This window comes from Hipposideros armiger, unplaced genomic scaffold, assembly GCF_001890085.2.
Source record: "Hipposideros armiger isolate ML-2016 unplaced genomic scaffold, ASM189008v1 scaffold_278, whole genome shotgun sequence".
In the NCBI taxonomy this organism is placed as follows: Eukaryota; Metazoa; Chordata; class Mammalia; order Chiroptera; family Hipposideridae; genus Hipposideros; species Hipposideros armiger.
In genome coordinates, this window is record NW_017731628.1 from 231,714 (window position 1) to 258,997 (window position 27,284).

At 42.5% G+C, this 27,284-nt stretch overlaps 1 protein-coding gene across 1 annotated transcript in view; it reads left to right on the plus strand.

The window, feature by feature from the left end:
- KDSR (3-ketodihydrosphingosine reductase) overlaps positions 1 to 26,361 on the plus strand; it is a 45,980-nt gene extending 19,619 nt beyond the window's left edge. Inside the window, exons 4-10 of the mRNA XM_019657688.1 lie at positions 3,763 to 3,828; positions 4,020 to 4,115; positions 7,947 to 8,138; positions 13,499 to 13,582; positions 16,325 to 16,408; positions 18,878 to 18,979; positions 22,521 to 26,361. Coding sequence (XP_019513233.1) covers positions 3,763 to 3,828; positions 4,020 to 4,115; positions 7,947 to 8,138; positions 13,499 to 13,582; positions 16,325 to 16,408; positions 18,878 to 18,979; positions 22,521 to 22,640 — 744 coding nt within the window. The 3' untranslated portion in view covers positions 22,641 to 26,361. The remainder of the gene's footprint in view (positions 1 to 3,762; positions 3,829 to 4,019; positions 4,116 to 7,946; positions 8,139 to 13,498; positions 13,583 to 16,324; positions 16,409 to 18,877; positions 18,980 to 22,520) is intronic.
- The last annotated feature ends 923 nt before the right edge of the window (positions 26,362 to 27,284 follow it).

Consider the following 27,284-nt stretch of genomic DNA (forward strand, 5'->3'; position numbering starts at 1 on the left):
TATATATATATATATATATATATATATATATATAATATATATATTTCAGTATAAAACATAGTAACAAATTAATAACCACATACTCATCACCCAGCTTAAGTAATGGAATTTACCAAGGCCCTAAAGCCCACATCAGCCTCAACCTTGTGTGTCATTCCTACAGGGAACCCCCAACCTGATTTTATGTTGACCCTTCCTTTGCTTTTCTTTATAATTTGATCATAAATGTATGTGACTCTAAATAGTACATTGTTTACTTCTGCATCATTTTTTTTTTTGGACAGCTTTATTGAGATATAACTCACCTAGTGTACAATTCGCTGATTTAAGGTGTATCATTCAGTGGGTTTTAGTGTATCCAGAGTTGCACAGCCATCACCAGAGCCAGTCTTAGAGCAGTTTCATCATCCCATGAGGAAGGCCCATACCCAGTAACTGTCACGTCCCGTTCCCTCCCAACCCCCTCCCAGCCCTAGGCAATCGCTAACCTACTTTCTCTCTCTCTAGATGTGTATGACATCATTCTTTATAGATTCTTGTGCAGCTTGATTTCTTCACCTGACACAATTTTTAAAATTCCTCTATGTTGCTGCATAAAGTGATAGTTCACTCATTTTTTTACTGCCATATAGTCTTTTCTTGTATGCATAGACTACGTTTTGTTCATCAGTTCTACTCTTGGTGGGTATTTAGGTGGCTTTCAGTTTTTTTGGTTAGTTTGTTTTGTTTCTTGCTATTACTAAAGTTTCTCTCTTTGTGCACGTATGCAAGAATGGAACCTACCTAGAAATGGAATTGCTGAGTTGAGCCTATGCGTTTTCAACCTCACCAAAGTGGTTCCACTCCCTCCTGTGGCCACACACCTTGTTAAGACTTAGCATTGGCCGACTTTCCAATTTTGGCCTTTCTGGTGGGTTTTAAATGGCATTTCATTGTAGTTTTAATTGCCCCTTGTTCCCTCCAGAATATATTAGAGATTTTTTCATGTCAGTAAAAAATAAATCTGTCTCATCTTTTTAAGCTACTGTGGTATAGTATTGGGTACCCCAGAATTTATTTAATCAGTCCCCTGTGGTTGGGCTGTTTGGTTGTTTTTTGTTTTTTGTTTTTTGTTTTTTTTTGCTATTGCATTCTATGCTGCAGGTAGAATCCTTGTCCTCAACTCCTTGTGCACATATGCGAGTTTTTCTCTAGGACTGTGACCTCTGCCTGTACCCCTGCCTCTGAAGCCCACAAACATTGCAAAGCTGCCAGCTCAACAAATCTCCCCATTGTTTTTCGTATTTGTGTAATTCTCATAGAGAAGGAAGTTATCATCTAAAACCATAAGGCTTGAATGCTTATGGCTAAAGGCCAGTCTTTCCTTCCGCCAGCGTCGTCTCTCTGCTTTGGACTAAGTCATTACTCCCGCCCCTTCTTCATCTATCAAAAGGCTAAAGGTCATATACAAAGTGCTGCCTTCCACGTGGGCGAGGACGGTATCAGGGCTGGGGGGCCAGGTGGAGCTTGATCCTCCTGTGGGGCCCAGAATGGGCGTGTCAACAAGCTGAGCCCTGTGGACATTTTTTCCCTGGCAGTTTGTTAACACTTCCTTTTTTTGGAATTTCACTTGTCAGCGGTATAAGTTTTATTTACAGTAAATGATCTAATGCCATATAAAAAGGCATGTTTAAAAATTAATCCTATGATTCCTACTCCCACTTTTATAAAATGTTTTTTCTATGTGATGATACAGGGATACAATCCAAGGGCGACCCCTCAAGTCTGGAATAGTTCAGGTTACATTTGCAAAGGCAGTTGTTTCCTTTTCTTAGGAACTCTGGTCGTTTGGATGGGGTTCCTTGCATTAAGTAAAACTTCTTGCCCTAAAACCTTACGGCCATTGGTCTCTTTATTCAACTCTGGCCTCCCTGGTCACAGTTTCATTTCTCACATTGTGGCTTCTTTGAGATGGAAAGGATGTTGGTCATCACTAGCTTCTGACACCCTTGCAGTACAGGCCGCCGCAGCCTCCTCAGGTCCCGCTCAGCTAGTCCACGAAGGGACAGGGTTGGAAGCCAGGCTCCCCGAGTGCCCTGCACATGCGCGGTCTTTCCAGCACACCCACTGCCTTGTACCCACAAGTGCACGTGGGTTCACATCGTTGATGCCTTACGTACCCCATGACACTCGCCCGTTCTGCCTGCCCCTGAGCGTGACTGTCACTCTTGACGCAGAAGGATTCCTAGAAGGACTGAGAAATCAGGGACAGCTTCCTGCCTTTCTCAGCGCCCTCCCTGGGAACACAGAACATTCTTGTGTCAGGGAACTAGGCTGTGCTTCGAAAACATGACCCACAAAAGGAAAAGTAAACAGAAACTCATTGTCTGTCCCTATTAGAATTCTGAACTTCTGTTTCATGTATCGAAGTAAGCACCGATATATGTGTTTTTCCCCTTTTCTCCTCCCTTCCTTTTGAAAGACTGAACGGACTTGTTTTCCATGGTAAGAGCCGAGCCCCTCCCGCCATTGTTCTCTGCGGCACCCCCCTAAACATGGCCAGCTTTGTACTGGGTGAGTTTTGGGGCTCGGCTCGGTGACCCCTCGTCTAGAGGGTCTGTTGAGTGGCCGGTCAGTCCGGAGTCCGGAATCTCAAGCAAACCTCAGAGTGAACCAAATGTGACTCAGCTGCCATAGGCCCAGATCGACCCTTGGTCCTTGTGAGATAATGTCGCATGGCTCAGCCTCTCAGCGGGCGCCCAACCTGGGGCGGCTCCTGCAAGTGGATATTGTTTGCTTATTTCTTTATTCCACCTGATGTTGAATCCCAGTACCGCAGTCATAGCTGTGACATTGCTCCAAGGGGAATAGTTTTTTAAACCTATGTATTAGGTTTGTTATTATTCTTTTTAACAACCTAAGATATTAACAACCTGAGATAATTTATGTGCAAGTTATATATTCTTCGTATAATCTGTGTATTCTTTTTAACAACTTGGGATAGAATTTATATGCAATGAACCACACCCATTTAAAGAGTGTTATAGTTCAGTGACTTCTGACAGATGTATACCCATGTGACACCACCACCGAAATCCATAGAGAACATTTGCAGCACCCCCAGAGTTTGCCCCTACCCCTTGCATTCCACTCCTCCCCCCCGTTCCTGGCTGCAGGTGATCGCTGACCTGCTTTCTGTCACTATAGATTGGTGGCATTTCAAGAGGAGCATTTTTACATTTTTTTTTCTATTTCCAGCTTTACTGAGGTATTATTGACAAATAAAGTATACATTTAAGGCACCGGTGATGATTTAGTAAATGTTTACATTGCGAAATGATTACCACAGTCAAGTTGATTAACACATCCATCACCTTGAACACATCCATCACCTCGTATAGTTACCATTTTGTGTGTGTGTGTGTGGTTTTGCTAGTTTGACTCTTAGCAAATTTCAAGTGTGCAATAGGACAGTATTAATAATGATAGTCGACGTGCTGTGCGTTAGATTCCCCAGGACTTATTCATCTTCTACCTGAGAGTCGGTACCCTTTGACCAATATTTCTGTTGAGTGTGCTCAAAATAGTTTTCAATGACAACTGCCAAGAAAATTAGACCGTACTAATTTCATTGTTAGCAGGTTTTAAATGTTATAATTGGTATATCCAAAATTGAACTCCTTATCTTTTAAAAAGAATTGCCTTTCATTAAAAAAAAAAAAATCTTTTAAAAGTAGTTTCAGACACCTGATAGCTTTGATCATTTTTTTCTCTTTCTAACAGGTAGTGCTGTGTATATCAGTCGACGTATCTCAAGACTATAGCCAAGTAGAGAATGTCATAAAACAAGTAAGAGGTTGGGCTAATTGGAATGAGTTTACATGCCTTTCTCTTGGTTCTTACCATTTTGCTACGTGGCTTGGAATGGGTAAACCTTCCTAATAGGTTTCATGGTTTGATAGATGCTATTGGCTTTGATTTACTACTAAGTTGGTTCTTCTTTTCTCTTTCGTAATGCCTGCTCTGATCACTTTTTACAGGCACAGGAGAAGCTTGGTCCAGTAGACATGCTTGTAAACTGTGCAGGAATGTCCATTTCAGGAAAATTTGAAGACCTTGAAGTTAGTACTTTTGAAGTAAGTAAAAATTTGGTTTTTTGCTCATTGAGGTAGCCCATACACTAAAAAGCAAAACAAGGTCATGCATGGGTCAAGGCTTTACAAATGAAGTTGATGAAATGCCAACCGATTTAATAGAAGCTTTAGAAGACTAGAGCAAGGCTAGACAAGATTTTGGTCTCAATGCCATGACCATCCAACCTTAAAGGTTTAGGCAAGTCTAAACCTCGCTTTCCCCAGTTGTAAAGTGGGAACGAACCCTCCGATGTGACAGATTACTGTGACACGTCACCGAGGTCATGTCTTTAGGAGAGCTCTTGTAAGCTGAGAGATGCTGGATTTTTATGTCAAGTATCAATATTTTTAATACTGAAAAACCAAAACATGGAAGAACAGAGTCTTTTTGAGCTCTCAGATCAAGAATAAAAAGGTAATGTGTCATATTTATGATTATGCTTTTAAGCAGGCTTACCGTGGAACCTTAGTTATTTATTTCAGCCCTAAGGAAATACACATCTGATCTGAAATCTCTTAAGTGCAAAACATTTTTTTAGTTGGCATTGCATCAACCACCTTTTTCTTTTTCTTTTCTTTAAAGATTTTATTGGGGAATTGGGGAAGGGAACATTGTGTTTTCCAGGACCCATTGTCTCCACGTCAAGTTGTTGTCCTTCAGTCTTAGTTGTGGAGGGCGCAGCTCAGCTCCAAGTCCAGTCACCGCTTTCAATCTAGTTGCGGAGGGGCACAGTCCACCATCCCATGCAGGAACTGAACTGGCAACCTTGCTGTTAAGAGCATGCACTGTAACCACTGAGCCATCCGGCCACCCACCGGCACCTCAGCAGCAGCTCAGTTCAAGTCGTTGTCTTCAATTTAGTTGAGGAGGGCACAGCTCACTGGCCCATGTGGGTATTGAGCCCATGACCCTGTTGTTCAGAGCTTGTGCTCTAACCAACTGCGCCACCCAGCCGGCCCCTCAATCACCTTTTTCTTAATGTTCTGCTGAGCCTTCATCATAGTAATGGGTTGTGAATGCTTTACTCTGCAAAGTGAACTTGCATCTCCTTTTATAGGAAAGGAGACTGCTGGAGCAGTCCTTTAGATACCTTGCTTCTGGTGGACAGCGGGAAAGCACCATAAACTCTGATTCAAGGTCACGTCCGGAGAGTCCGATGTAGACATAAGCAGAGTAGCGCCTTACCTGGACTCCAGTGTCTTAAAGCTCCTTTATCAGCTAGGCCTAAAGATAGTTGTCTTGACGTGGATACCTTTATCTGTGAGTAATCAAAGGGAGGTTTTGAAGATTATTTCAACAGCTGTGTAAAGAGTCAGTTGGGGAAAATAGTTGTAGTAAATTTGGCATGAAGTGATGAGGTGAAGGACTTCAGGGGTGGCCAGCAAAAGAAGAGTAGGCTGTGTGTGAACGTGTGTGCATGCGTGTGTGTGTGTGTGTGTGTGTGTGTGTGTGTGTGTGTGTGAACGTGTGTGTGTGCGTGCGTGCGTGTGTGTGTGTGTGAGAGATGGTATGGAGGGAGATACGCTTACATTGTGAGATGATTACCACGATCGAGCTGATTAACACATCCACCACCTCACATAGTTGTCTTTTTGTGTGTATGTGTGTGTGGTGAGAACACCGAACGTCTGTTCTCTTAGCAAAAGACTCACCTTGGCCGAATGTGGAGGGCAAAGGGAGGATTGGGGCAGAAGTGATTACACGGTTGTAATAATAAACGTGCAGCTGTAAAGCTAGGACACTGGGAAGCGGGCGTGTCTGCTTGGGGGCAGAGGGTATAGGGATTGCTTACATGTGTGTGTCTGATGGAAGTACAAAGAAAATTGCGTGGGTGTTTTGTGGGGGTATGTAATTGTGAGGTACAATAGAAGAAACTTAAGTGTGTGATACCAGGTGAATGAATGTATGTGGACATCAGTAACAAGGAGAAAAGGTGAAGCAGGTGAGATGAAGAAAGAAGTAAAATAACTATAATATGAAGCCTGTTGAAATATTTAAAAAATGTACAATTCTAATCTTTTTAAAAAACTCACTTTGCTCTCAACCTTTAGTCTCCCATTCACACTAATTCATTCCCTTCTTTCTTCCTTTCCTCTCTCCCTTCCTCTCTCCCCAATAAAATCTTAAAAAAAAAAAAATTATTGAGACTTGTCTTAGGGTCCAGGGTACAGTCTATCTTGTAGCCATCCATGTGCACTTGGTAAGAATGTGTATTCTGCTGTTTTGGGTGGAGTGTTCTATTAGTGTCAGTTAGGTCCATTGAGCTCATACTATTGCTCAAGTTTTCTATGTCCTTACTGATTTTGTGTCCACTCATTCTATCAATTATTGAGAAAAAGGTATTGAAATCTGATTATAATTGTGAATTTGCCCAACTGACTTTTTTTTAAAACAGATTCTTAGCCGATACTCTTGTCTTTCGGTCCCATGCCCCACCATCTGCCCCCAGAGGTACTTGACGCTTTTGGGTGTTCTGTGGTACAATCCTGATTTTTAGTTTTCCTGCTCTTTGCTTAACATTCAGCTTTCAGCAAAGCTAGTTATCACTCGTCATTCTGTTCTTCAACTTTCAAAATTTTACTGCTCTTATTTTCTTTGCTCTTGTGGATTCTTGTCTTTAAAAAAGGAATCTTTTTACTGAGATTTTCGTGGGATCTCTGAAGGGAGCTAAAGTTAACACTTGAATTCAGTGTGCTATCTCTTTTCAAATACTTTTTTAGAGCATTTTTATTATCAAGACAGTCATGATATTAAAAGACAGTTTGGGAAAAAATGGAAATCCTAGCATCCTAACCCAGTCAGAAAGAAATCTGTTATTTCCTTGGCTTTGCCCCCTATACACATGTAATTTTATTTAATATTTGAAATAGTTATAGTCACTGTGTAAATAGTCTACCCTCTGCTTTTTTAAAACTTATACAATAAATGTTTTCCCCTCTCCTAATATTTCTGGTCAGCATTTCTAAAAATTATCTATTATTCTACTGCGTTAACATTTCATGATTGACCCAGAGTTCCCCAATGAAGTGTTTGGTCTCATATGGTGATAGATCTAATATTTTTATAAGACTTTTAACATAAAACGTTTTAATGCAAGTCTTACATTTTCAAGTTAAAATGTAAGGTTTTTAAGAGTTCCCAGGATGTGGGGGAAATACAACGTTGGTACCTGTGTAAGATCTTACCCATCATAATATAAGAGCCAACATTTATTGAGTATTTACTGTATGTAGGTCAGGGGCTGCAGTGGCATCCTACTTGTGTTTCCTCTTTTAATCCTTGCAATAGCCCTATTAGATACTACCATTATTAACCTGTCTTCAGCTGCAGAAATAAATAGAATGTCTGATTTTCTTGTTCATCATCAAATAGGTAATAAATGATGGAGCAAAGCTTCAAACCATAAGTCCATGCTGTTAACCACTGTCCTAGTCTCTTTGGCTCTTTCTTTCGCTTAGAACTAAAAACCAAAGGGCTGGAAATATTTGGAAGCTCATTTCTAAAACTGTCTGTCAAAAAGTATCACCTGCAATATGAAGTGTACTTTTTACAAGGAGAGAACTAATTTTGACCCATTTTCAACAAAGACATAATTGCTGTCATTATGAGAATTCCAGGTTATACAGAAACAGACTTCAGAGAGTAGAGGCGGGGAGTGTCACGGCTCATTGACAGGATCATTTAATCATTCATTCATTTACCAAATCCACTGAACTGCCAGTCAGTCGGACTTCACTGAAGAACTCCAATCTGGAGAGCAGACCGAGTTCCCGTGAGCCCTGCCTTGTGGCTTTGACCTTGCTCACTCCTCATGGCCTCTTTCTTCTCTGCAGAGACTGATGAGCATCAACTACCTGGGCAGTGTGTACCCCAGCCGAGCCGTGATCACCACCATGAAGGAGCGCCGGGTGGGCAGGATCGTCTTTTTGTCCTCGCAGGCGGGACAGGTGGGACTGTTCGGTTTCACCGCCTACTCCTCGTCCAAGTTTGCTATCAGAGGATTGGCTGAAGCTTTGCAGATGGAGGTAAACGCTGTATTTGGTTTCATATTTATTCCTCAGCTCAGCAAATGTTCCCCTTCAGTTTGTAGCTTCTTTATACATGTTGTTATGTTAAATTACAGATTGTATTGGGTTGTCGGAAAAGTCATGATGCATTTTTGCAATGAAAAACATAGAAAAAAATACAGCATGACTTTTCCGACAACCCAATAGATTTGACATTAGTGAAGGAGAATAGATTAGCCCAACGCCTGAACTTTTCAGTGAGATCGTTAACATTTTTCAATTTTGCAATGAAAAAGAAAGTTAACACTTTTCATTCCATACATGATTATAGTTATGACAGAAGCAAAATGGTTGTGAGGTTTTCGCTTGCTTAATTTAATACACAAAGTACTAATATCATCATTGTATTGTTGGTCTAATACTGTGTCAGTATGCATAAGGTTAACTAGGTATTTTATTCTGCAGAGAGGCTTCCTTAACAAAAAGATCTGTCCTTTTTGACTGAATAATAAAATTACCACGTTTTTGAGGGAAGTGCTTAAACTGTCTAGCTCTCAGCTTTTAGACCAATCATTTAACTTGGTCTTGGTTTTGTTATCTATAAAATGAGAGGGATGGACTGAAAAAATCATTTGGCTCTCCTAATACTTATGTTTTAATATCTTAAAGAAACATTGATGAAAGCGAATGCTTTTTGTTTTCACAGTTAATAGAACGTTTTGTGAAAGAAGGGTGAGGTTAGGACTAGTCTCAAAGTAAGTGTTTGTCATGATGTGACAGCCTTACATCTCAGCTGTGTGAAGTAGAGTTCTGTATTGTCACATGGGATGCTTAGAGAACATCACACATATCTACCCAAAGTCATGTACTGAAAAGGGAAAGGTGGCATTTTACTATCGCAGTATATGCAGAAATGTAACACTACATCATGATGTTAAAAGCCCAGAAGAGAATCCACTGTGGTGAGCATTCTTACAGTAACTGTGTGATTTGAGAATCTCATTGAATGATTTAGATGAGGGGTCAGCAAATTTTTTTCGGTAAAGGGCCAGATAGTAATATTTAGGCTTTTGAGGGCTTGGTGGTGTCTGTCGTAACTACTGAAGTCTCCTGTGATAGCAGGAAAGCTGCCATGTGCAGTGCATAAATGAACAGGTGTGGCTGTGTTCAAATAAAACTTTATTTATAAAAACAGGTGAAGGGCCAGATTTGGCCCTAGGACCATAGCTTGCTGACCTTGATTTAGAAAACCCCTAAAAGAGCCCTTGTTGGTGTATGACAGAGTGCCACACTGCCTAGATATTGGACGAGCATTGCAGCACAGGTGAGCTATGTGATCAGTGACAGAATCCCAATGTGCCACTTAGAGACTGATGGCCTGTGCTGCTCTCATCTCAACCAGATCCAAATTTCCTTTTCATCAACTTGCTTAGTATTCTTCGTCAATAATGGATCATTATAATCTGTTTAGCCAGCAGGGCATGTATCGTATGACTGAAATTTCAAATAAGAATACTGGTATTTCTTTTGTAATTTTTACTTTGAAAAGTCCCTTTGTAAATAACCCTTTTATTTTTGTAACAGTTTTGTGAAGTAAGTGAGGTAGATGATGTTATGCCACCTTAGAGATAAGAAAACTGAGTTTTCAGTGAGTTCATGGAGACTTGCTCAAAGCCACGTGGCTACTTTGTGACAGAAATAGTAAAAAAAAACCAGGTCTTTGGACTCTGCCCTTGCCTCTCTCTGCAGCAGACCCTGTGTCTATAATTCAGGTCCGAAGAAGCCTGGTTCATACTTACCGCAGCCCTTCACTTTGTCTTAGGAGCCTAGCAGGTGAAGGAGTGTTTTGGAAATGACAGATCTGCTCACTAGGGCTTTTTGTCCCCAAGCCTTGTCTCGCAGAGCTACTTCAGAATTCACTAATTTAGGGCAAAGTGTATAATGTGGGCAGCCTGGTTTCGCTCCAGGTAGAACAGAGATGTTAATAAAGCAAAAGGAGAAGAGAGTGAGAGGCTGGGCGAGACAGACAGCCTGCAGCCTCCCTGTGACAAGTGCACCCCGCACGCTGAGACTAGCTGGCCTGGGCTTGCCAGCTTGACTTCTCTCCATATTTGACCTCCATTAAAAATGTCCTCATGTAAACAAAAGCAAGTAACATGTACCATGAAAAAGAAGAGGTTTGGGGGCAAATAAATTCAATCATCAAAATCTAATTTGTTCATAGGAGAACTCGCATCAAAACAGTCATTGCTTCCCTGTAAACTTCCAGTGTTGTGGGGCTTTTTGTTTTGTTTTGTTTTTCAGTGTTGTGTTTTTGAAACCTAGACAATCCAGTCTGTGCGGTTGTATTTTCTGCCAGTGAAACAGACCTTACAGAATTGCTCAAACTCTTAAGTGCTTTTGACAGTTTTGTGTTTTTTTTTTGGTTTAACTCTTAAGTCTTTCTGCTCACCCCAACCCTTGCCTGCTTACCAAAGCAGGACCCTAGAAATGATTTAGGTACCATAAGTAATTTTGAAAGAATGCTGTGCTGTGTTGCTTCTTTTTTTTCTGTCTTTTTAAAGAATTCAGTCTTTTAGGTACAAATACATCATTTAAAGATTTTAAAAGTTAATCTTTTTGGAAAGCAGAGACCAAGTAAAAGAAAACGAGGTATCGTCCTTATCTTGTCCCAGTCATCCTCACCTCCCTCTAATTCCATCGCTTCCTACCATGGCCTGAAAGGAGGCTGAAGTTTAAATTCTGGCCTTCACGTCAGCAGTGCCCATGGCTTTGTTTTGATGGAATTAGGAGCAACACATCTTAAGTGGGATTTTTTTTTTTTAAAGGTTATTGAGGAACAGTGTGTTTCTCCAGGACCCATCAGCTCCAAGTCAAGTAGTTGTTTCAATCTAGTTGTGGAGGGCGCAGCTCAGTGGCCCATGTGGGGATCAAACCGGCAACGTTGGTGTTGTGAGCACTGCGCTCTAACCACCTGAGCTAACCAGACGCCCCAAGTGGGATTGTTATGATGATACAGCGCTTGAGCAGGTGGTTGTCTTTCTGATGGAGACTGAGTCCAGGCAGAAGGGCGAAAGTGGTAATAGGATGGGAGTGGGACAGAGCAGAGGGAAAGAGAGGGGTTGATCCTCAGGGACAAGGAGAAGCAGACAGTGGCCAGGTGAGCAAGGGGCTAGTTAGTGAAGTCCTGACTTATAAATTCGTAGAAAAAGTGGTGATCTCTGGGCGTCAGCATGGTCTCAGCAAGAACAAGTCAAGCCGAACGAACCTCATTTCCTTTTCTGCTGGGGTTGCGGGATTAGTCAATTAAAGGAAAGTACAGACATAGTTTAATATATTTAGATTTTAGTGAATTATTTGACGAAGAGTTTCAGAGGACCATCAGCTCCAGGAGGACAGGGGTTTTGTCTGTTTTGTTCACATCCATATGCTTTGTTCCTAGAACAACACTGATGCATGTAGTATAAAGTCACTAAGTGTTTGTTGGGTGAATGAAATGGTTAGCTTACTAGCCGCTGGAGGTATCCAACCAGAGGTCGAGAGAGTCACTTGGCTCCATGATTATAGAGTGGATACCACATCGGGAAGGGACTGGACTGGTTTCTCCCAGCTCTGACAATCTGTGCCCACCCCAGGAGAAAGCTGTTCTGAAAACCTATCTTAACCACTTGGAAGCTCAGCCGTAACGTTGAGTTTGAGGAACACCGCTTTGAAATGCTGTCTCACACTGGCTTATGTACCGCCGCTCTTACGGTGGGGACAGGCAGGGACAGCACAGAAGTGACCGTATCCGAGCCATCTGCTTCAGGCTTTACAGGGGCTGCCTGGTCGCCACTTACCGGCTTTTGTGGTGGTATTTTTCTCTGGTCTCTGCATAACAGAGGGCAAGGCCGTGGGACACAGTTTTTAATGTCACTCTCTCAGAAACAAGTGGGAGAGAACTTGCTTGCTCATCAACCTCACGGCCTAGCCTGAATCCAGAGCTATTCATGAGCGTCGCTGGGCCTGGAAGCGACATGTCCTGGCCGTGCTGAGCGAACGCGCTGTCATACTCTATATGCACTAGAGCTGAACCAACACAGACGTCACCTTGCACTTTCCAGCTAGCTGGCTCCTCCCACAGGCTTCAGAACTGTGCTTCATGGATGGAGCTAGGAAAAGGGCTCCGCGATAAGAAGGGACCCTGGGATACTCCCAGAGGCCATTGCATTAGGAAGTTCCATTGTCTTTTTTCAGCCTCCTTAAGACACACAGCGGCTGACCTTACTATTGACTGCTGCCTGTCCACTTCCAAGCCGTGGGGACTAGACAGCAAGCCAATGGCAAACAAAAGTCGTGGTAGAGATTCGGATGGCATGAACCGTCGCCCTCATGAGGGTGGAGCAGGGCTGCTGCAAAGAAGGGCGGTGGGAAGGGTGTGTCCTGGCTGACTAGCAGGAGAGTCTTCTAGAATTGTCGGGGTGTGTTTATGAGTAGGCCAGTTAAGTGTGGAGGCCTGGCGGTGAGGTAGACAAGCCTAAGAACCTTTTCTTTCACAGCGACGCAGGGCTCCAGATAGTGGAGGGAGCTGCGAGAGAAGCCGGCAGTTTTGCTTGGCTGGTCTGATTTGGGGGTTCCACGTAGAAGGAAGTGACGCCTGAGGAGCCCCTGAGCAAGCAAACGTCTCAGGGTACATACAGTTCTAGCCCGGGTCTGGATGGCACGAGAAGGGCTCAGGGAAAGGCGTTTCAGTGACTCAGCATATTTTGTGGACGAAATAAACCTAACAAGAGTTTCAGGAGCAGCCGTGAAGGAAAACAGGTTTACAGTCTGAAGGCGGAGGGCCAGACCTAGCCCATTGCCTTGACCCCAGTGCCTGAGGAGCATGCAGTGGTTGGGGTGGCGGGTGGGGGACCAAGTGGACTTCCTTTTAGCGCTGTCGCTTCCCTCACGGGCAGCGGTTGTGGAAGGAACTAAGAAGGGGATGAACGGCCAGAACTACATTAAGATGAGCTTTTCTTCTTTATTTCTGTTGCTTTTTTTTTTTTTAGCTGAGCCACCCTGCCACCTGTTGGCAGCTCAGCGGCAGCTCAGCTCGGGCCATGAATCAAACCGGGCACCCTGTTGCTCAGAGCTCACACTCTTGAGCAAGCTCTTAACCAGCTGAGCCACTCGGCCGTTCCCTCTTCTTTATTCTAAATGATCTTCGTGGAGATCAGTTTCCTCACTCAGTCGGTGGTAGTTCCCCTCTTACAGAATCAGCCGCTGGCCTTGCCCCCTCTTGAGAAAGTCAGGGCCGTATTTATCACGTGGGCCTGGCAGCCAGTGCAGGCTGGTGGGGGAGGACGTGACATGGTGCCCCGTTTACTGAAGGGGCCAATGTTGTTTCTGAAATGCAGGTGAAGCCATATAACATCTATGTGACAGTGGCCTACCCGCCAGACACAGACACCCCTGGGTTTGCAGAAGAAAACAAAACCAAGGTAAGTATTCCTCCGTGCCCCATTTTGAGCCTTTAACGTTGTAAACCCCCTTTTCTGATTTTTCTGCCTCGCCACACTTCAGCCCACAGGCATTTTCATCAGTCAGAAAATTGAGTTCCTTTCCGTTTATGCGCTAGCTAGAGGCCTCTGAACTTTCTGGGACTTTTCATTTGAAACCTTGGAGAATGCAGCCATATTCTCAAAGGCCATAATCTTTGCCGATGATCTTTGAAGCCTTATTCAATTCGTAAGGTATTTTTCTTTATGAGGGAGAACACAGCTTATATTTTTAACTCATGAGATGATGTTCTTTAAAAATAATCATCTCGCCCCTGAACTTGCAGACCTGGGTTGCCAGTCCATTGTCTCCATGTGTAGGGCTAATGGGCGCCTCAGACTCAACGTTTCAGAAACGAAGCTTTTGATTCCCTCTCATTCTCTACGTTATTTTCATCTCATTACCTGGCACCCACCGTTCACTCTGCCGCTCAGGCTGGAAATGATGAAGCAAGCCTTGATTCTTCCCCTCACACGTGTCCGGTGGATTTGCAAGTCTTCTTGGCTCCACCCTGAGAACATATTCGAAATATGACCTTCTAAAAAACAAAAACAACAAACTGCACATACCACTACCATCCTCGTAGTGATAGCCAACTGATATTTTTGCCTGAACGACCTTAATAGCCTTCAAACTGGTGTGCTTGCTTTTTGTTCTTACTGCCTGGGATCTGTTCTTCATAGTCACTCATGATCTTTTTAAAGCATAAGTCAGGTCTTATCACTTCCCTGTCTAAAACCCTCTTGTGCAAAAAACCAAAAAATAAAAAACAAACAAGAAAAAAAAACCCAAAGACCAAATACCTCTTGTGCAGCACAGTCCAATAGAATGTTCTAGAATGGTGGAAATGTTTTCTGTCTGCACTTGGCAATCTGGTAGTCACATTGTGACTGTTGAGCACCTGAAACCTGGCTAGTGGGACTGAGAAGGCGAATTTTTAAATTTTATTTCCTTTTAAATAATTCAAAGTTAAAATTAAATATTGCGTGTTGGTAGCGGCTGCCTACATATTGGAGAGTGCAGGTCTACTGGCTCCCATCATGCCTGCAACAGAATCCGAAGGCCTGAGGCTTATAAGGTTCCAGAGTGTCTGAACCTCAGCCACCTATGTGCCCACAGCAGATTCTCTCCCTGTTGCCCTCTGCCACACAGGAGCCCTGCCCCATCAGTTCTGTGAGCTGGCCAGCCTGTTGTCACCTCTGGGTTTCACTCGTGCTGCCCTCTTTCTCTGGATGTTTGAATGGCTTACCTCCCTTGTTTCTTTCCATCCCTGACCCTCTGTATCTCAGATAGCACTCCCCTGGCTTTATTTTTCCTCCAAGGTGCTTGTCACCACTGGACATTTACATTATATACGGCCACTGTCAGTGGTCCCCGAGCTGAATGCAAGCTTTGCATTTTGTTCAAAGGAAGCTCCTCTTTGCTTTGATGCACAGTAGACCCTCGCTGAGCAAAGTGGAGAAGAAAGGAATCAATCAGAACTTATCACCTTGAACCTGTGTTGTTTTTCTTGTCTTTCATAATAATGCTTAGTGTGAGCCTCCACAGAATAAAAATTAGCACTTATGCTCTATAGACCGTATATTTGCAAAAAAGATGTTTATGATTTAGAAGCTCTTTTCCTATTCATTTCTCTTTGGCTCTGTTTCTTTTAAAATGTCTATTTCAAATAAGTAAATTTAAGCCACGTGTCAGTCTTAGAATAAGTGTGGTCTGCTAAGCAGATTTGCAGCATTTGGTAAACAGTCTTTCAGTTTGAAGCCAGAGCTCACAAAGGGTGGTGATTTCCCCGTGAAGATTTCATTTTGATGTTATGCTGGGCTTTTGGTTTTTTTCCCAGTAAAATGTTGGGCAGACTTCTTGGGGTAAATCAAATTCTGTGTGTGTCTGTGAGCCCTTTAGGGGGTGCCATAGTGCTTTTAAATCTAATGTGTATCTGGCCACATAAACCAGCCTGGTGGTCTGGAAGGATGAATGATGGTGACACCTTCAAAGGGGCCTTTCTTTTAACTTTCAGGTTTATCAAGAAATATTTGACTTTTATGAAGGGCTGTGCTTTTCTATTTTAAGAAGATATATTCTGGTTTTAATTTTATTTAAATTTTTGAAGGCTGCATGGTAAATAAAATTTACAGTTTCATGCATGCAGTTTAAGGCTTTAGTTTGGAAACTTCTAATTTAAACTCCCTTTTAAAGAATTTTTGAGCACATGTGTCACCATTCATTCTCTGCCCAGGGGTCATTCCTCCGCTTGGCCTGGGAGTATAGTGAGAACAGAGAGATGCTACTCATCAGAGCAGACTTGCTCGGGGCACACACACAGCATAGGCTCTGCGTAAACACTATCAGTCAGGTGTGTGGCCAGCAGCGAGGATTCAAGGAAAGGGTGTTTCTGGCCTCTGAACCAGTGATGTATTCTCATTCTTGCTTTGATGGTCCTCATTGGAACCAAGACCACGCATTCTACAGAGGGGCCAGGGCTGCTTTTTCTGGCTTCAGCCACTGGGCTGAATTTTACACAATAACCAGGTAGAAACTGGTTTAGAATTCAGATGGACCTAATTCCAAAAATAAGACTCATAGGTAGAAAATTGGAATTATTTAGAAATTGGGGAGGTGGGGGCCTCTCAGAATTATTGACTTTTTAATTTAGTGGTATTATCATGTCCGTTTTTCCGTTTCAGCCATTGGAGACACGTCTTATTTCAGAGACCACATCTATCTGCACACCAGAGCAAGTGGCCAGACAGATTGTCAGAGATGCCATAGTAAGTCAAATCCTTGTTTTCTTGATCAGTGGCTGTCGTTCTGTATTTCTGAAAAGATATCTGCCCTGGGACTTATTTCAAAACACACATTACTGGATCTTTTTGATCAGACGGAGTCATCGTATCTAAATCTGGACCCCACTTTTCTTCCCTTAGACATGATCAGTTCCATGTTCATTAGGCTCCTGGAAATGGATTATGTGTCTTAACCTTTGGAGCAGATTGTTCCGCAAGTGTGTCTGGGAACTTTGGCTCTTTAAAAAGAAAAATGACATTTACCTTTGCAATGTCAACAGGTTATGCCATGAAGATCGCCTGTGGTTTGTTGACTTCTTCCTTCTTTCCCACAGTACTTGGAGTTTTAGATTATTTTGGGTACCTCATTGCCAGAGTCGTTGGTTAAGGATTTTTCTTCCACCTGCCTGCTTCCCGGTATCGTTTTCCCATGTGGCCACTCATAAGAAAGTGCAGCCAAGCCCCCTAGGCCACCATCCTGTCAACCTCGGCAGTATGCTTCTGCGCTACTGAGTTTTTCTGGAGTCAAACGGGTATCCTTAGAAAGGAGGTGCTGTTTCGTAGAACAATACATGTGCCACCAACTTCTGACAACCTTGCTGTTAACCCACATGCAGAAAAATATCCACCCATGAGGGATGTCTGTAAACCGTAGACCCAGGCTGATTTTAGGAAATTTGGGGACCACTGGGAATGAGCAGTGTCAGCAAGCTGTGCATGGGGCGGAATGAGAGGAAGATGAGAAATACTGAACTCTGTTAAAATCCATACGGACATTGGAAGAACTTGGCCCTGTTGTGTTTAAAGGCACAGACCGATGGCACCCGTGAAGGGGGCCGACTTTGTTTTCCCTGCTTATTTGAAGTCAGAGCAAACACACTCAGTGTTTTTAATGATCCGAAATACCTCCTGGTATTTTGGCAGGACTCGTTCAGTCTGGTGGTGGTCAACGTCTTCATCTCTTGACCGCTTTACGCTCTAAATGGTTGGCGACCCCAGAGAGCTTTTGTTTACATGTGTTATAGTTGCCATGTTAGAAATTGAAACTGTGTATTGGTAAAAACATGGGTGAATCCATTTAAAATAATAATAAGCGCATTGCATTTTAATGCAACATTTTTACGACCATAATTATTTCTCCTAACAAACGTCTAGTGAGAAGAGGGGTGTTGTTTTACATTCCCCCAGTCTCTTCAATGCCTGTGTTCCTGGAAGACAGCTGGGCTCTCATAGTTGCGTCTGCATTCGGTCTGTTGTCATATGTTGTTTTGAATGAAGGATATAAAGAAAATCTGGCCGTACAGATATATGTGGTTAGAAAAGGGAGGAATAGTTTACAGGCTTTTCGGATCATGGTGGACATTCTTTTTCAGTATTAAACCCTAACTGGATGAATAGTAATTCCTTCAAGTTTAATTGCAGTGTGGAATCGGAAAGCTACAATTAATGAACTTTTTGTTCTCTGTTACATTAAAATCCCTTGGTCTTTCCACTTTGAACGTTTTGTCCCCATTCATGATTTTGTAACATTATGCATTCGTCATTGGGAAAGTATGGGTTCGCTGAGTTCCCCCCAAAATTACAGTCATTAATATCACTGCTGATATTATAAAAGTCTTTACATATTGGGAAGCTGACAGTCTCATGGAAAGCTCAGATTTTCACATTGAGTATCAAAGCTGCCAATTTTCCTGGAACTGACAGGCCCATTTCATTCATTTTCCACAAAATATCTTCCACATGCCCAAGTATGAATAGCCATAGATTATCTGTTCATGGCTCCTTCACATAAAAATGGTGTTCTGTGAAAAAGGCGGCAAATTTCATGACTTAAGCCGTTGTTAGGAGAGCTTATCTTCAGGGCAGGCAACTCCCTTGGGGACAGTGGACAGCCGAAAATAACACTGGGTGTGTACTCTTTTGTCACACAGAATATTAGGAAGACATGTCCTCAAGGGTTGCTATTTATTAAAACAATTTACTGCCAATTTATCAAGGGCATTTTTAAGCACTGCTGACATTTAAAAATTTTACAAGATTTTTAAAAGTTTCTATTTTCTTTGTGTATCTGTTTATTACTGCAAATGTGTGCGTGTGTGGCAGTGGAAACGTGCCACTACTGCAGTTTGTGCTAATGAGTCAGTAGTTTTGCTCATCAGTTCAAATGTCACTCAGTGAAAAAGGCAATTAATGTCTTATTATTATATGACAATCGTTTTTGTCATCATGGACCCCTCCTATGGACACCTGGGGTCCGTGGACTGACCCACATTTTGAGAACTGTCCATCTAGCCATTTAGCCCATCTGCCAAGGCCACATTCATTTCTCAGCTTCAGTATATTCTTCCTCCCTGTCTTAACCCACCCAGAGTGAATGGATACTCTTCCCTGGTTGAGTTGATTCCTTTCAGTGTTACTACTGTTGCCTCTTTCTTCTCTCTTCCTTCTCTTTAGCATGGAAATTTTAACAGTTCCATTGGCTCAGATGGGTACATGCTGTCGTCCCTGACCTGCGGAATGGCCCCGGTCACTTCTATTACTGAAGGACTCCAGCAGGTAAGCGATACGTAGGCCATCAGACAGATGGGCAGACAGACAGACAGCTCCTCTTATTAAAATTCAGCGAGAAAGGGCTAAAGGAAGACATAGTAACTTGATCTGAGCATGTGAAAAATTTTTATTAAAAGTCGACTTTTTCTCTTCCTCTACCAGGGATAAGTAAATGGGAAGTAGGCTAAAGATTTAACTTGAGGATTTGAGACGGGGAAGAAATCTGTGCTGGGCACTGCAGATGCAGAGATAAAACAGCATCTCTGCTGTTGGTGTGTTCATCTGGGTTCTCCTCTGAGAATAGGGCTGGCCTTGCCTGACAGTGCTGGGGTATTAGGCTAGAACACCGTTTCTAGGTGAGTCAGGCCACAGGTCACTAAGCTTAGGGAGATACAAGTCAAGGATTCAACACAATCCCCACCCTAACTGGGGACAAAATTATAGTTCATCTGGGACACAGACAGCTAACTGCTCCTTGATGTCCTAGGTGCTGAGTTCGCTGCTGGAAAATCAGATGTAAGACAACTCTAGAGGGCCTGTCGTCTGGTGGGAGAGACTGATAAACATGGTGATACTAATGCAGTGTAAAGTAATAAGGGCTAGAATAGAGCAATTGCCCTGCAAAGGCAAAGCCATGGATGATGGAGGTAGAGGGACGACAAGGAGAGGGTGGGAAAGCTGCCTGAGCAGGGCCTGCCTACGGTGATGGGTGGTTTATAACGAAGCGCTACATTAGGTGCACTAGACCATGTCTACACTAAATGTCCCAATGACTTAGCTGTTGGTTTCCTCACTCTTCATTCCTCATTGTAATATACGTACAGCCTGTGCCTGGCACGTAGTAAGAACTTGAGAACGCCTGAGTGGAACAGACATGAGTTCTGCACGTTCTCTGTAGGCTGTCTTGTCCATCCTGCCACTTCTGTATGAGTGATGTCATATCTAAAACTTCAGCCCATAACGATTGCTTGAACTTCAGTTCTGTATGCATTTCTTCTCCCTGGGCTGTAATGGTACATCTCCAATTCAGCATGTCCAGAGGAAAACTTTGTGTTTCCCCAGCATCCTGCCCACCCTCCCCTCTCACTGATTCTGTGTTCTTTGTCTCCGGGGTTGGTGTTCACATTCGCTCAGGAGACCAATGCTGACTCCCTTCCTTCTGCCTCTCCCATCAGAGGGCAGCTCGCTGTCTCTTGTCCCTCTAATCCTGGGTCCGCTGACTTTCTCCGGCTCTGCTGCTGCGCCTGCAGTTCAGGCTTGCCCACTGCTCTGGGCTCCTGGCCCAAGCCACATACTCTGCCAGCCAGAGATTGTAAACTGGCTACCCGCGGGCCCATAAAGTGTCTGTTTGGCCCATTTGCTCTGAGCATGTGTGTTGAATAAAGTAGTTTTACAATTAGATTTTATCTAAAAAGTTTCAATTTCGGACTTTTCTTGGAAAATCGGAAGGCCCAGCAGCATAGAGTGTGCTTTCTCACCCCGCAGTAACCAGCTGGGACGGTGGGAGCTGCTGCCGTCACACAGGACCCGGTGACCGGTCTCTCTGGTCTTACCGCACCCGGCCCCAGGCCCTGGGTGCATTCGAGTGTTCCATCAACTTTCTCACGGTGGTTTTCCTGAACTTCAGATCTACCTTGCACAACAGCCTTCCGTGGTTCCCTGGTACCATCAAGATAAAGCTTTCATCGCATGGCATAGCCCTCTGACCTCTGACCCCGCCGACCTCTCTTCTTTGCTCCCCTGCCCCTCCTCTTCTCCCTGCGACTCTGTTTATGTCCCTTCATCCCCGGCTTTCCTTCGTGTGATCAACTTCCAGTCTTCCTCCAGGTCTCAGCTTAAACGTTGCTTTCGTCCAGAAAACTCTTTAAGACTGGGTTAAATTCCGTGGACTTACCCCTATTTTAGCACTTTTTTTATGCTACATTGTAATTGCTTTTTCTTGAGGGTTTTTATTTTCCTTTTAGGTTTTTGTTTTATTGGTTGGCTTGTTTTTTTACTTTATTGTTTAAAACAGGTTTAAGTTTATAGAAAATTTGAGTGGGAACTCCAAAGTGCGGGTAAACCTCCTCACAGCTCCCCTACTATCAGTGAGGTACATTGTTACAGTTCATGAGCCAGGATTGATACGTTATTACTAACTGAAGTCCAGGGTTTGCATGAGGGCTCACTCTTGGTGTTATCCATCAGTCCTGTGAGCTTCCACAAATGTCCAGTGACACGTACCCACCATTACAGGGTCACACGGGATAGTTTTCAGCCCTGAAATGCACCTGTGCTCCACCTCGCCATTTCTCCTCGCCTCCTGACCTTTCTACTGTGTGGCCATAGGTTTGCCTTTTCCCAGCTTCCTTTTGGTTTTTACGTTTTTCAAAGTAATCCTTGCGCACAAAGAGGTTCCAAGGCTCGTTAGGAAAAGCAGCAAGCGTTGCCTCGCTGCTTGTCCCCCATTGGAGATAATCCTTTTCATGGCTGTAGAAATGCTGTTCACAGCTGAGCCACGTAATACAGACATAATTAATTGCCCTTTCACGTACAATCATTTTTTTGCCCTGAAACTGTTGTGGGCCCTTTTTTATGTATTATTTCTGTGTATTATTAATAATGACTGTCTTCATCTCCTCTCAGAAATACCAGATACTCTATCAGTTTCACCTTCTGGGAGGCATTCCCCCTGGAACCTTCTGACCCGCCCATCAGGACTGGCTGCCCCCATGTCTCTGCATAGCTGACCCCCGGCCGCCCCCTTCGTGGTCATGCTGGGGAACCCCTCTGCCTTTCTTTTGGATTGGGCCCCCTGCTTCCTGTGTCACGTGACGCTGCCTTTCTCTGTGCACCCCCCCCCCTCCCCCACGTTGGCTGTTTACCTCGTCTAGTAGCTTTCTGGAAAAGCTGTGCGGGAGGCAAATTTTTTGAGACCTTGCATATTTGAAAACGTTTCTTTTTGTAGTGTTTGGACTTTCAAGAATTCCATTTAGAGGAGCTGCTCACGAGAATCTTTTAGTGGAAAAAGGGAAAGTTAATGGATATAGCTATTTGCTGCCTTAACCTTGGAACAGTGATTGTCTTTCTCCGATTGATGTCTTTCCAGTGAGGGGATAAGCTCAGAGAGGGCAGAACTATGTTTTTTTACCCCAGTGTTCTCAGCACCTTGCATAGGGTCTGACTTTTGTGACCAGAGCATAAATCTTAAACCAAAAAGCCTTGATTGTGGTTAGGATGTTTGAGATGCTAGGGTGCATTTCCCCCTAGCTAGTAGAGCCCCAAGACGAGGAATACCCATCTTGTCCTTCGTTTAATTTGAATTTATTAATTGGACACTTCGCTGTTACCTATCTGGCAGGCACAGGGTATCCAGTGGTGCAGAGAAGACAACTTCTGTCCTAAGTGTTTTACTGACCCTAACAAAGTTTTCATTATACTTACGCTTGGAGCAGATTAGAAGATGTGGCTCAGAAACTATTTATTAGAGACATATCCTAAAATCCCTTGAAATGAGCTACTGTATTATACCGCTGGATGAGCTCACGGGTCTGTCTTTCTCTTGCAGGTGGTCACCATGGGCCTTTTCCGCATGCTCTCTCTGTTTTACCTTAGAAGTTTTGACACCATAATTCGTCGCTGCATGGTAGAAAGAACAAAACATGAAATTACAGACAAAACTGCCTGAGCCTTGCCCCTTGGAACAAGAGTGTTTCTAAATAACACGAGCGGCGTGCTGCTAAACGGGACCCAGTTTTTAGCCGACAGACACTTCTGTGTTGGTTTTGAAGATTGGACCAGCGCTCTCCGGCAACCTGGCTGCAAGTGCTGGGGTAGAAATTCAACTCCAGACAATACTCTTAATACTATGCAAATACGGACTAGGAGACCATTGGATTCTCTGAGGTGGAGAGGTGGTGATGGTGTGGGAACTGAGAGCGTGCGAGCAGGATGAAGAGCAGGGTTCCAGAGTGATCATTTACATTTTTCCCCGGTTACTCTTTTCTTCCCCGGAGAGATCAAGTCCAAAAAGGTACTTTATGACACATAAGAGGTCATGAGGACTTTTTAAACCTTCCATGAAAAGCAGTATGGGTTTCCGGGCCTTTTTTTTTTTTAACTGGGTGTGTTTTATTCAAGATTTTTACACAATGCTGGTGAGTCTGACTCACTCACTGTGCTGCTGGTGGACACGCGCGGCTTCTCTTGGTCTTTGATCCCATAAAACCACAAGGGGGATGGCAGAGGCAGTGCAGTGAGGCAGTAAAGGGAAGGAGGTAGGTATTTTCTGGTAGGAGAAATAATACTATCTTGTCTTCTTTAGATTCGAGTGCTTTAGGGCACCTTCATTTTTCACTCCTCAGATGTTTTCTGAAGAGAAAAATAAAGTCTTAGAAGCTTAAACATTTACAATTCTTCACTACCCACGCTGACTTGAAGTTCCATCCCGTTACAATTTATTCTCGTTCTCCTCATCTCCTCCTTTCCAAGTTTGCTTGTACTGCTATAATAATTTTTGTTTTAAAAAAGAGGGAGGCGGAAAAACCAGTTACCATTTTTTATTTGACTTGTTCAATTCATTCATGAATTCATGAAAACAAAGAAAACAAACTGTGTGACATTCTTCTTGTTGCCTATAGGTAGCTTTTCCGAAAGGCTGGCGAGAGCGTCTTTAAATTTTACTCATGAAGAAAAAACAAAGTAGGATGGCAAGGCCGCTTCTGAAGTTACTTGTTTTTGAAATGAAATGATCACCCTGTCCTTTCTGTGACTCTCCCACTGACCCGAGAACGTTCTCTTTGAACCACACGTTAAGGAAGCACAGTCAGAGCACAGCCTTGGAAACCCTCTCGGCCCCGGGCATGCCGTTTCCAGATGACAGGTTCTGTTGTTCATGTAGTGGGTTTCCACAGTTTGTGCCCCTGACGCGTGTTAGCCAACGCACCCTGCTTCCCGTCATAGTGTGTGTGCTCCTCCGACGGAGGGACAGTCACCTTCATCATAACGCTGTCCCCTCCTTTTGCGTACTCAGTATGTATCTACAGTAGCACAGGTTAGTTCACTCTGGTGAGAAAGGACCACTGCTTTGGAAAGAGAAACTTTTTTTTATTGTTCAAAAAAATAGCTACAAAAGATCAAAGACCTAAAAGTCATAGCAAACCTTTTTTAAGCTCTTGAGTTTTTGAACCTCTTGACTTTAAAATGACATAACTTTTAAAACGTAAGATGTTTAAGGCTTTAACCCATGGGGTCTTTTTAGTCAACATCTGAGAAGGGCGTATTTAAACACTGTTGAAGACAGAAGATCTTATTTAATATATAAGTTGCTTGAGATGGCTTTAGTGCAGCTCATGGTGGGGGGTGGGGAAGCGCGGATGCCCTAATTGTCTCATGAAGTTTTTCAGTCTTCGATAGCCATCATCAGCAAACTTGGGCATCATATTGGACAGCCTCTGAAATGAACTAAGGACTGTATTTTCCTAATCGCAGAAAATGGTTACATTCGTATCTGGATTTTTTTTTTTATTGTATTCTTTTCTCATATATGTTCCTTGACTGTTGGCACCTTCTACTGCTGGTCCGTATGGAAATCTAGCCCAAGATGGTGTCTCATTCAATAAAATTCATTATTTAACAATAGTTATTTAATATTCATTTCTCAAGCTATCCTCATGACAGTACTGTCACCTCAGGTCATCTAAACACATTGAAGAGCCCCTGTTCTGTGGTGGGAGACAGCATCCCCAGCCCAGCCAAAGCCCAGGGATGAGAGCAGTTGATATAGACCAGTGTCGGCATGGGCTTGTGAGAGACATCAAAGGTCCGCAGTCCCTTATCCAAAAAACTTTGAAAGCTAAGGTGTTTTTTTCTTTCCTTCTAAATTTGGTGCCATAATTCACTTGATGGCAAAACCCAACTTGAACCGACGTGAGATTAGTATAGTTTTTATTTATGCCACTTTGTGAGCTGAGCTGTCCAAAAATTTTGCTTGAAGTACTGCCAATGGGTTCGATAGTGGGTATTGCCCCAGATTCTGTGGAAATATTTTGTAATATCCAGCATATGCCCCATGTTATCTGTTCAAAATCCAAAGAATTGTGAATTCTGAAATGCATCTGGCCTGAAGGGTTTTGGATAAAGGGATTTACAGACATTGAAGCAGCATCATGAAGATCTGACTTCCTTCAAAACATGAAAATATTACAAGGCAAGTTCTATGTTTTATCATTTTGGCTCAATTCTTGTACAACTCTTTTTACACTGATTCCCCCCACCCCCCATCCTTGGGAAGAGAAAAAAAAAGCTGAGTCAGGTTGCTAGGGAAACTATTGGCTTGTTTTGTTTTTTAAAGGATCACATTGATTCAATGCTTTCTATTATACCAACAAGTGGGTAAGTCTTACCTGTGGCAGAAGGAGTTTAATTATTGTTCTGTTGAAATGTTGGTTCTGTGTGACCAAGAACAGCTTATTATGTGAGTTTAAGTTTTGAAGTGCCTGCCTCTGGTAGGTTTGGTTGTATTGTTTATTATAATGTACTTGTAAGTATATTTATTTTAAAATGTTTATTGTCATTCAGCCATAGGAATTACAAAATATGTTCAAGGACCCTCCATAATTGAAAAAGGCATAAAAAAAATCCTCATTTCTTTTTACAAAAACACAGTCAAAGGAATTGTTCTTTTCTATATTTTTTAAAATTTAATTTTTATAGCTGAGAAAAGAAGAAATTAAAAATGCTGTTAATGATGGCCTCTTTACATTAATACTCATATGTGCTTAGTTATAAACCATGTATTGTTAAATCATATATTATTGATTATTGGAAGTGAAACTTTGAAAGACTGTTTCCAATATTTAGATGACAAAAGCATTTTGGTAATAGTTGGTTTGATTCAAAGAATTGTAGTATGTCTTTGTCTTTCTAGAAGAAGGCAATATTATAAAAAATTTTTTTTACTAAATTATATCATCAACAGATTTAATTTCATTACATCATGTTTCTAATTTAAACTTGTCTTAGTCACTTGAGGACACTTAGACATTCATAACTTTTTAACCTAGGATGCTTTGTATCTTTTTGATTTTTTTTAATTCTGTGACTACTCAGCTTTAAAAAGTACCTACTAACCATAATCTTCCATATTCTGGACTAAATCTTTTTTAGTTCAGTGCAGTGATGGCAGATTTGATATTTTGAAGAGGAGATAATAGTTATTTTCTTTTACACTTGTTTTATGTGGCAACTCTAAAGACATTTTTTAACTGATGAGAGTACACATGGCTATTTTGATATCTATGAGAACTTGTGTTTGCTACTTTAGAAGCTTTTGTGGCAGAAATGTAACCTGATTTTCATAACTTGTATTTCTGAATCACAACAAAAAAATAAATGGGGAAAAAGCTTTACAGATTTGAAAACTCATTTTTCTAGAAATTTGTTTTTAAAGAGACACTTAAGCAAAACCACAAACCCCTTTCATCATAATTCCTAACCTTGCATCTTAAACACTTGACCGTGTTTGATTTCTATCACTTTTTAGGAAGTATTGGGTTGTCGTAAAAGTCATGACGTATTTTGTCTATGTTTTTCAAAGGTCATTTATTGATATACAGAACAAAGATCAATCAATGATATATTGCCCGTTTTGTTCAATAACCTTTTGCCGTCTTTCAGTGAGCTTCCTAATTCCTCGTTCATAGAAGGACCTGTCTTTATTTGCGAAAAACTGAACAAGGTGCTGATTTACAGCCTCATCTGAATTGAACCTTATACCACGCAAGGAGTTTTGAAGAACGAAACAAGTGGAAGTCTGACGGCACAAGGTCAGGCGAGTATGGTGGGTGTGGCAACACATCCCATCCAAGCTCCAATAATTTTTGACGGGTGATCAAACTTGTGTGTGGTCTCGCGTTGTCGCAATGGAATACAACTCCTTTACAATTAAAAAGCTCTGGACGTTTCTGGATGATGGATTCATTCAAACTGTCCAATTGCCGATAGTACACATTTGAACTGATTGTTTAGTTCCTTGGTAGGAGCTCGTAAAACACGACACCTTCAAAATCCCACTGAGAGCATAACCTTCCTCTGATGAATGTCTGCTTTCGATGGCGTTTGAGGCGAATAATCACGTCAGGACCAAGACCGTTTGCGCACCACGTTGTTGTAAGCAATCCACTTCTCATCACCAGTTATCAGTTGCTTCAAAAAAGAATCGTTTTCCTCACGTTTAATGAGCATATTGCAGATGTTTATACGCACCATCAAATGAATTTCTTTGAGTTCATGCGGAACCCAAATATCGAGCTTGCTTACGTATCCCAGCTTC